This window comes from Mus caroli, unplaced genomic scaffold, assembly GCF_978045245.1.
Source record: "Mus caroli unplaced genomic scaffold, Mus_caroli_1 scaffold_2, whole genome shotgun sequence".
NCBI classification, from domain to species: Eukaryota; Metazoa; Chordata; class Mammalia; order Rodentia; family Muridae; genus Mus; species Mus caroli.
In genome coordinates this window covers 70,684,953-70,695,343 of record NW_028227257.1, presented here as the reverse complement: position 1 = coordinate 70,695,343, position 10,391 = coordinate 70,684,953, and the positions used below count along the sequence as shown (strand labels likewise).

Genomic DNA, 10,391 nt, shown 5'->3' with positions numbered 1-10,391 from the left:
TTGACACGTCTGAAAGCTGGAGGCGAGTTTTACTTTTCAGGTCATCCAATTTAGGAGATCCAATTTCTGCGGAGGGAAGAAAAAGACTGGGAGGGGGAGGGAAACAGCAGACTCCTGGTCTTCTGATCTGTCTACCTTCAATACACAACCTGACATGCAGATCCAGCCAAGTCAGGGCTTTTACTTGAACCTCCACCACCAGCCCCAGCAGCAGCAGCAGCAGCAGCAGCAGCAGCACAACCTTGTCACTCACGCCAGAGAAACACGCCCCATTCCTCTTGACCAATAATGGCTCCCCTGCCTGCATAGTAATGAGCTCGAGACCTCCCCTGACCAATAGCGCTCCCGGAGCGGGGTTAGTTTTGCATGTACCTAAGTGATTTGCATAACCCGGCGGCCAGGGGCTCCCGAGGCGAGCGTGCAACCCTAGAAGGGAAAAGGACGCGCGGAGCGGGAGCCGCCTCGGGGAGAGCGCGGACAACCAGGGTGTTTGTGAGAGCTGGGGCGGGGGTTGGGACGCCTGGCCGGCATGGCTGGAGGCTGCGCTCCGCAACCTTGAGGAGCCGTGCGGCTGGAGGAGGCCCGGGACAGGAGGCGGCGGCGATGGCAGCGCGCGGCCCGGGCAGCCGCTCTGGGCCGGGTCGGCTGGCCTGAGCCGCGGGACTGCCGGTGCGCGTCCATGGAGCAGCGGGAAGGGAGAAACTGCGGAGCGCCGTGTCCTAACGCTCCGGCGGCAGACTGCTGAAGGAAGCGAGCGCACGCGGACCGCCGAGGGACGGCGCCCGGGCCCCGAGCCCCGCAGGCCGGCTGCCCCTGGTGCGGCGCGGTGCGGCGGAGGGCAGCGGAGGCGAGTCGAGCGAGAGGAGCGGCGGGAGAGGCGGGCGCAGGCGGCGGCCGCAGCAATGCCGGGCCCGCTGCGGCTGCTCTGCTTCTTCGCCCTGGGGCTGCTCGGCTCGGCCGGGCCCAGCGGCGCGGCGCCGCCTCTCTGCGCTGCGCCCTGCAGCTGCGACGGCGACCGTCGGGTAGACTGCTCCGGGAAGGGGTTGACGGCGGTACCGGAGGGGCTCAGCGCCTTCACCCAAGCACTGTGAGTGCGGGCGACCGGGCTGCGGGTTGAGGGACCCGCGGGGCGCTGCGGGGCGGAGCCAGGGCTCGACCACAGCCCCCAACCCTAGCGCCCTGGGGGTGCACGAATCACCTGTGTGTGTGTGTGTGTGTGTGTGTGTGTGTGTGTGTGTGTGTGTGTGTGTTGGAGGGTCAGGGGGATTGGCCCCCTTTCCCGTATGCTGGCCTCTCCAGACTTAGCCAGTTTGAATCTGAACCTCTAGGAGCTTTTTCTTTTTGCAGCTTTTTTTTTGGGGGGGGGGTGCAATTAATACCTCCTAACCGCCGCCCCCCCCCCCAGTCTCAAATCGCAAGTGCATTTAGGGCCAGGAGGGAGGATGCTGGAAACGCTTGCCCTTGGCAGCCTTTCACGTGACCTCTTCCCCCATGCGGCCCCCTGTTCGGCTGGCAAAACTTTGGCCACGGATGAGGGCGCCTAGAACTTGGCCTGCGTTTGCCTACCAGGCACGTTCCATGGGTTCCATGGGGAAGCACCTGGATACCCCCAGGGTTCCCGCAGGCGGAGTGAAGAAACACCTGTACCTTAGAGGGGAAATCGCTTTCCAGTTTGGCCCCGTCCTGCCTGTGCAGTGTGACACCTTAGCCCAGATCCACTCGGGACTCATTACCACGAGCAGAGCCCAGGGAGGAGGAGAAGGATTCGGCCTACCCTGGGCGGGGATCCTTAGTGAATAAGGCATTTTAAAGAAGGAATGCTGACCTGAGGTAGAGAATGTTGGGAGAGAAAATTCTAGAGCATGTGATCAGTGCAGTCTGTAAGGTGGGCAACCGTTTTCCGCCTGTACCTTCAGCAGAGCCTTTCGTGTAAGCTGCCTGTGGTCAGGAAGTGTAGCATAGGTGGTTCTGACCCTCCCCACCTCCTTCCTCAGAGAGCTAGAGAGCTTTTAGCATCTCAGGGAAGAGGGGGAATCTGAAATAGGTGTTGGAGGTGATGTTGGTAAATGCCACCCGTAGAAAAAGAATGGGGTAATTGAGCGGAGGGCAGCTTGTATGGCCCTTTCAGCCTTCTCGTGTTGTGTGGCCTATTGCATGATTAAATCAGGAGCAGTGAAAGACCTGTTAGAGAGGAAGGGGCCCCGAGAGGCCCTCTGGCAAAGGAAACTTCCTTTTTACCTTCAAGCTATCAAAAGAGACCTTTTAGGCATAGCTTTAAAGGAATAACAGATCTTGTGAAGGGAAAACTCCCTTTTAGGCAAGCTGGGGCATCGCTGTATTTCCAGGTGGGTGGTGCCGAGGCATTCGGCTGGCCCTCTCAGGTTGGGGATGTGGAGAACTGAGATGAGACCCTTGGCTTTGCACCCTAGTCTCAGATTTTGGCCCAGTCTTAGGTGTTGTTGATGCCTGGAAAGACCCTTTCTTTCAAAATGATATTTGACTTTTCACCAAAAACATGTGAAGCGATTTGCTCATAGAGGTCTATTAAATCTGAGCAGGGTTGGCAGGTAAGGAGCTAGGGTTTTACTGTTTCTCGAAACTCTTTGGAAATAGAGAAGTCAGGCAGAAAGAGAGCTGACTTTACCTGAACCACGTAGAATTATGGTTTTATTATTATTATTATTTTTGAGTATTAGAGTTTGAGGAGTGTGCTAACAAAGTCTTTTCAGATGAGCTAAATTATTAGTTAAAAAGTTAGGATTTCACTGTTTAGTTTATTTGTAAAGATTTTGGTTGGCACATTCCTCAAACTTTAACGAATAGTCTTGCCCCATAAGGCAAAGGGCCTGTTTGATGCGGTACCTAATGTCATGTTTTTATGGGAACAAGCTCATATATAGAGAGAGTATCACACAGCCTGTAGATCTCACTGGAGACCATGAAACACCCTATCTTCAAGGTCCAGCCTTAGGGGAGTTACTACGCATAGCTTGTGGAATGGGTAGATAACATTTTCCTGGACTTTGGTGGTGGTCAAATGTGAGCCGATCTCTTTGTGATCAATAGGTATGTGAGGTTACATTCTGAGACCTCCTTTTCCCCAAATACCCTGATCTCCCCTTCAGAAGGATGTTTTATGTATGACCACTCTATCTTTAAGGGGTTTCAGGGACAGTGTGTTTTCCTGTAACATGAGGGAACCAGTGGCTCTCTCTAGAGCTTTGTCGGAGGAGGGGCAAGGGCTCAGGCCTGCACTATTTGCTGTCACAGTGGAACTTAGAATCCCCAAGGGAGTCCACAAATCTCTAGGCCCTTGATAACGTCTTAATTTCTGCATCTCACCATTGGTGAGATTACAGAAGCAAAAACAGAAGCTTTCAGATGAGACCATAGTGTTCAGAGTTCTTTCTCACTGCTCAATGATTCGTCCAGTGATGAGACTTTCTCCAGCCACTGAGGTGTGTGCATAGTTCACCTGGGAGACCATAGGGTCAACAGAGAAAGGGATTTTATTTTATTTGACTCAGTGCACAGAGCCTGGTACAATGGAGAAACTTAGAACTTCTGGGGTGAATAAGCTCATAGGACCACACTAATACATAATCTCGCAAGACCACCCTGAAGAGCTTCCGATCTAGACACCAAGCCCAGGGGGTTGCTAAACTTGGCATCTCCCCATTTAGCCTTTTGTCCAGAATTGAGAAGGCCCAGAGAGAACACTCCTGCTGTTCCTACTTTAGGCTGGTTTAAACTTGTTCAGCCAAACTCTCCTATTTCCTGCTGATTGCTACCTTATCAGACTTGGGGGACAGAAGCAGATGTAATCCCCAGTATCTTTCACGAGGCTTCTGTAGTCATAGCACTATGAGTGATTGTGTTTTGGAATAGCTATTTTGAATGAATCCTGTGCCACAATGTATATGATTAAGTAATCTTATTCATATTAAATTTTCATTTTATGTTGTAAAAAGGATTCAAGGTTATCCCTATGTTAGTGGTGATAAACTAACCACACCCATTCCAAGCTTGGCAAGGAGAAAGATAAAGTGACAGTGTAGTATAGGGAGTTTGTAGTGTGTGTTTTCTGGTTCCTGGGTTTCTGCAATGAAATTTGACAGCTATAGATTTGGGACACAAATTTCCATTTCCATAAAGCATACATTTCAGATGATAAAGTCTGTTTTGGTGGCGTCGTGGAGAGAGGTAGATCGGAGCCTTTGATCACCTTTACTCACACTCAGCACTGAATAATTGTGTGGCCTTGGGCAAGTCATTCCACATGGAGTGTGTGACGCTTTCCTTATCTGGAAAAATAAAGTAATTGCATTCCCCGTTTTTATCCCCAAGCTGCGTCTTCCATCTCAAAGTTGGGTGATTTTACAGATCTTCCTGAACTTGAGGATGGAGAAGTGACAGTCATGCTAGAAAGACCTCTAGAGAGGCTCCTGGGAGCTGCAGGACAGTCTTCCAGTTGAGCTGCTTAAGCCTTTTTATTACCACTCGCCTGGAGGAGTTCTTGTCTGTGTTTAGAAGAGTGTGTGAGGAAATTTTCCATGGAGACTTGTTGCAGAATTCATGAGTAGCAAGGGCACTTTGCTAGGGTAGAATAGCCCTGATTGTTTCCTGTGTGTATGGCTTAACACTTGGAAAAGAAAATCACTGTTTCACTAATTTGGATACAGTACAAAAAGTTACTCAATGTCCTGCCTTCCACATAATTAGTCATAACTCAAACCTTCACTGTGGATATTGTGTACCTGAGCAGATTATCAACTCTCTCTTAGGGAACTGATGGTTACCTGCAGGGCTTTGAAGTACTATTTAAAGAAACAGTTGCTTTTTCCACTCCTTCTATCATCTTGGCTTCTTCTCCAGCATGTGTTTTCCCCCATACCCCACCACACACTTTCTTTTACAGATATCAGTTGAAAGTATTTTCTTTTTCTAACTTCCAGTATGTACTGTGTCTTCCATGCTAGGTCAGGTCAGTAATCAGTGTCTGGATGTTAATACTTTATAGTAAAATGGATATCTTTTATTCCCTAATTCTAGGCAAATTTTGTTATTATACTATGTCCATCTAGAAATGTTAGCTTTATACAGCTGTGTACTTTCAAGCAAGGTTAATATATGGACGTCTTTCAGTTTGGATCCTTTATTTTTCAAACTAGTGAACGACTGTTCTCTCACTGCCCAAGAAGAAAACATTCTATGGGAAATGTGGGGAGCTGGGTTCCAGATCTTAATAATTCACTGGCACAGCCTTGAGTGAATCAAATGCCCAGTCCTTCTAGGCCCTAATTTCTACAGTCTGGAAAACAGCCATGTCAACAACTCTTTTTTTTTTTTTCTTTTCTTTTTGGTTTTTCAAGACAGGATTTCTCTGTGTAGCCCTGGCTGTCCTGGAACTCACTCTGTAGACCAGGCTGGCCTTGAACTCAGAAATCCGCCTGCCTCTGCCTCCCGAGTGCTGAGATTGTCAACAACTCTTACTGACAAGAGTTTTGTTTTGTTTTTCTATTTAATCTAAGTAATTTTCAGTGAATTGCAGCTTCAGGGTCTTGTATCTGCTAGGCAAGCACTCTACCACAGAGCTGTATGTGTTAGCTTTGAATTTTAATTGTTTATACATTTCTTGAGTCAATTCTGTAAAGAGATGTGATGGGGACTCTCACTAACCCAATAGCTCCTACAGTTATCCAGTTCCACTGGAGTTCTTCTATGGAATAGAGCATCCATATCTCCCCAGGCAGTGATGTCTTAGATGTTGCCTGGACAGTGCTGAGAATTTATACCAGGGATTTACTCTGCCCTCCTTAAGACTTGCTGTAACCAGTAATAGTTGACGATTTCCAGTTTAGCTGAATACTGTGCCAGTTTTGGTGTCACAAGTATTTACTGTCCAAGTCCTTGGCTCCTAGCATTAGAATTGTAAGGTAACATTTGACAGCTTAATCTCTCAGGAAAGATCAAAGATCTGTCTTAGTAGGTGGATCCAGACAAGTTTAGGCATTTTCTCGGCCTCTGCCTTTGTCAATCTGTCTCTCATATTTGTATTTTAGTCATCTTTATAATGGTAGAAAGCACTGACAGCCTGCCAGTTGGGATTTTTGTTTCTGGTCTCCGTGATTGTGCTTATTCTATTCCTCTGTGTGTGTGTGTTCAGTAATGGGTATTAGAGTAGATGGTTGCTTCTGCCTCTACTTTAGATTTCTTCGAATCCTTGTAGAACATAAAGTCTAAGAATCATTTGGTGAATCATAGAATCTGAGACCAACTCACTTTTGTCTCCATCAACACATGTATATATATAATGCAGGTGTTATACTTGGGAACAAATTTATGTTAACAAAAATACTTCATTGCATTGTTGATACAATATTTTAAAAGTTAAATCCCGCTAAATATGCCTTCAACTTTGAAAAATGACAGTAAGCCAACATATGTCTTCATGATATGACATCATTGCTCTTTCCATTAGTAAAAGTAGATATTAAAGTATTAAGTTTATAAATATATTATCCGAGTTGCTTTTTAAAATTCATAGATGGTCCATTTTTGGCAGTGTCAGAGATTGTTTTCAATGCATAAAAAAAGGTTTGTTTTTGTTTTTGTATTTCTGTTCAGTGAATTATGGTTTTTGTAAAACCTTGACTGAAGATGATAAAATGCTCCAATCTTAAATACTGGCAGTGAAGAAGAAAACTCTAGGGCATGTACCCAGTCACCACTCTTACACAATGGCTAACTTGTCTGCCTTCTTGGCATTTCTTTTGTGTCTTTAAGCACTTGATGGTCAGACTACTTGCCAGATATCAGCCTATTGTTTGAAAGTGAGCAGGTTTCAAAAATGAGTTTAAAAACTGGTCAGAGAGAGAGAGAGGGAGAGAGAGAGAGAGAGAGAGAGAGAGAGAGCTCGCAAATGGGCATGGTTTTATAGTTCATAGATATTTAATAGTGTTTCAACCTTTTAAAGACTGTAGTGAAATAGTTTCAAATACCCTTTTAAAACAGTATTGTGAACTTGTATGCAGTATGCCCTGTGTTCCTTCAGAGTCAAAGGTTACTAAGATTGGAATGTGGCTTTTTTTTATTGTAAGATTCTGAAATGTTCTGAGTTACTGTATGCCATTGCTAATGTCTAATATTTAGGTTGCTACTATTAGTTTGGGAAACATCTTTTTGTAGTATGATATTTTTAATTGTCAAAAATGCACAATAACCAGGTTTCCCCCCCCCAAACCAATCACATTTGGCATTAAGTCCTTTATTTATTTACTTATTTGCTTATTTATTTTTCAGATATTGTTCCCCCCCCCCCTCTTTTAGGTGCAAGTAGTTAAGAGTTTGTTTTTTATTTTTTTCTTTTCCATTCTATGCCCAAGAAATAAATGTTTTAATATTTTAAGTATTTGTGTATATGCATTTCTTAGCTTTTTTGTATTGAAAGCTCTTATGGGCAAACAAAACACTGAATTATGGCTCTGTGTTAGGATATTGTTCCATAGACTAGGAAGCTATCTCCTACGGGAATGTAAGTCATAGATATTTTATGAGGCAGCTGTGTGTATAGTTAGAGTCTGAGCTAGTGTTTGTCAGCTAGTAATGGGGCACGAGGAGAGGCAAATTTAATGTATTACAAGATATATTAGTGACTCTTCATCCTTAATATGTGATGTGTGTATATTTACATATTCTGAATCAAGATACACAAAAGGCTGTATGATTGCTTTGTTTGTTTTTTGAGACAGTTAAGACCTTGTAGTGTAGCTCAAATTGGCCTTGAACTTGTGATCTTCTTGCTTCAGCCTCCTGAATGATTTATTTATTTTTTACATTATAAAAATGTAGTATATATTTTTTGTTTTTAATAGTGACTTTTGAAAGAATGAAATCTCACTCTACAAATGAAATACTACAGTTTTTGATACACTGTTTGAATCGTAATATAGAATCCTTAGAAGAAAATGTGAGTTATACACCCCTCCTGTTTTCTTGTTATTCCTTCTTCAGAAAAGAGCCAGAAATTTGGCAAGCACATGGCTTCCTCACCGTGGCGAGCTTCTAGACATGGCTAAGGGATGAATGTAGAGTTCAAGTCTACCCTTTCCACTGTTCCTGTACATTAGGTCTCCTGAGACGGTGCTCAGCGTGAACCACAGCATTCTGTAGTGCAAGTGATGTCACCCAGGCTTCCTTCAAAGAGCTTTTCAGGAGGAGGGAGAGGGATTTCAACATCCTTGCTCTCTTCAGGGTTTTGGTTCTAAAGGTACAGAGTGGGTGGTGCATCTCCGGTTGGCAGTCTCCTCCGTGGAGCTCGAAGGACTGGGCTGTGACTTGGGTTAACTTCTGGGTTTTTCCTGCTTCCCCTAGGGATATTCTTTCTGTGCAGAAGACTTTGAAGAAAGTCTATACCTCATGAAGGGCTTGGCCCACCACAGACTTTAGGAGTGTGGAAGCGCATGGTTACGCGTAGATTCTAGATTGTGTGTCTGCAGACTCTCTGAGAGGTTCTACCTTGCAGGAGAATTCTCCACAGAATGAGAGTAGCATCTCTGGAAGCATGCACGTATCTCAGTGAGCCTGCTCTACTGTGTCTGTCAGCTTCTGTTCAGTCGCTAGGCGAGAGAGGAACCAAGCAGTGCCAGCTCTGGCTGTGGGGCTAGTGTCCTGTGCTCCTCAGCAGCTGCTTTGACTTGCCCACCGTGTGCAGTGTTTGCATTATCTAAATGTCATAACTGTCCTTTGGATCTTAATAGAGCCTCACTTGTTCACAGACAATACCATGAGGGCAATGTTCACAGGGAGGAAATATTACATGAATCCAGTATTTTTGTATGTTGGTACCCCTGGTTTTAATAAACTACATTTGGGATTTACTGACAGTTAGCAGCCTGTCATAAACCCAGTTTTCATCCCTTTTGTGATCGATACTTCTGCTCACCTACTTTGATTAATTTTTTTTTTTCCCCGAGACAGGGTTTCTCTGTATAGCCCTGGCTGTCCTGGAACTCACTTTGTAGACCAGGCTGGCCTCGAACTCAGAAATCCTCCTGCCTCTGCCTCCTGAGTGCTGGGATTAAAGGTGTGCGCCACCGCGCCTGGCGCTCTTGGGTTTTTTGTTTGTTTGTTTGTTTTTGTTTTGATTAATTTAGTTCTAACTTTAATTTTTTTGTCTGTATGATGTATGTGTGTGTTTGTGATATTTGTATGTACATATATGAAGTTACGCATGGCATGGCATGTATGTGGGGGTAGAAAACAGCTGCAGCTGTCCAACCTGCCTTCTATCTTGTTTAAGTCAGAATCTCTTGGTTTTTTTATATTTTTATTTTTTTGCTATGTATACCAGGCTACCTGGCCTGGAGCATCTCAAGGGTTTCTCCTGTCCCTCTGCCTCGCATCTCCTGTTACAGACTAAGCATTTATCTGTTAACCTGTCTCCTCCATTCCCACCCTTTGCTTTTCCTTCTCCCTTTTCTTTTTGAGACAGGCTCTTATGTTGCTCTCATTAACTAGCCTTGGCTGCCTGGAAATCACTGTGTACACCAGGCTGACCTTGGCCTCACAGAGGTCTGTTTGCCTGTTTCTCAAGTGTTTGGAATAAAGGTGTGTACCATCATATCTGAATCCAATATTTCCTTAAAAAAAAAAAGGCTCCTTGTTGGTTTTCAGCTCTCCAAGGTCATTTTGAGTCCATGGCTGTATCATCTGTCTCTATGTCCCTGCTGATTTCCAGTCTTCTTTGATAGGCGTGCCTTCATAAACAGACTTCTGAAAATGATTTTTGCTTTTTTTTTTTTGTTTTTTTTTTTCCAGACAGGGTTTCTCTGTGTAGCCCCGGCTGGAACTCACTTTGTAGACCAGGCTGGCCTTGAACTCAGAAATCTGCTTGCCTCTGCCTCCCAAGTGCTGGGATCAATGGTGTGTGCCACCACCGCCAGCTATTTTAATGTTTTGAGTTGCATAAGGAATCCAGAGGTCAAGCAAGTCAGTTCATCACTCTGGGCTTCAGGCTCCCCATCTGGAAAAAGAGAGGTTGCTCTACTGTCAAGGTTCACTTAAGACTGCTTCAGCATGGCCTGGATGACACAGCTGAGGGCCATGTGTATCTCCAGTGTATGTGTGTCATTAGCTTGTGATTTAAAATTCACGATTTCCCATCCTTTGGTTCTTTTGAGTGTATATCGGTTTGAAAGTTGGATCTGGATTTCATAGGTGAGCCAATGGGCAGATGGAAAAGTCTGTTTAACTCCCATATGTTTCTAACAGTATCCCAGTGGAGAAACATCAGTGCCTGTATTCTTATAATGATGCTGTTGTCTTACAGGTAGGGCTTCTCATTTGCTAACGGGAAGGTCCTTGGTGGTAGGGAGTTGTGTTTCTTTGGA

General features: G+C 45.1%; 1 protein-coding gene across 1 annotated transcript in view; it reads left to right on the top strand.

Annotated features, from left to right (window-relative positions):
* The first annotated feature begins 399 nt into the window (after positions 1-399).
* Positions 400-10,391, top strand: part of Lgr4 (leucine rich repeat containing G protein-coupled receptor 4) — a 97,444-nt gene continuing 87,452 nt past the window's right edge. Inside the window, exon 1 of the mRNA XM_021155166.3 lies at positions 400-1,087. Within this exon, the coding sequence (XP_021010825.1) occupies positions 903-1,087 (185 nt within the window). The 5' untranslated portion in view covers positions 400-902. The remainder of the gene's footprint in view (positions 1,088-10,391) is intronic.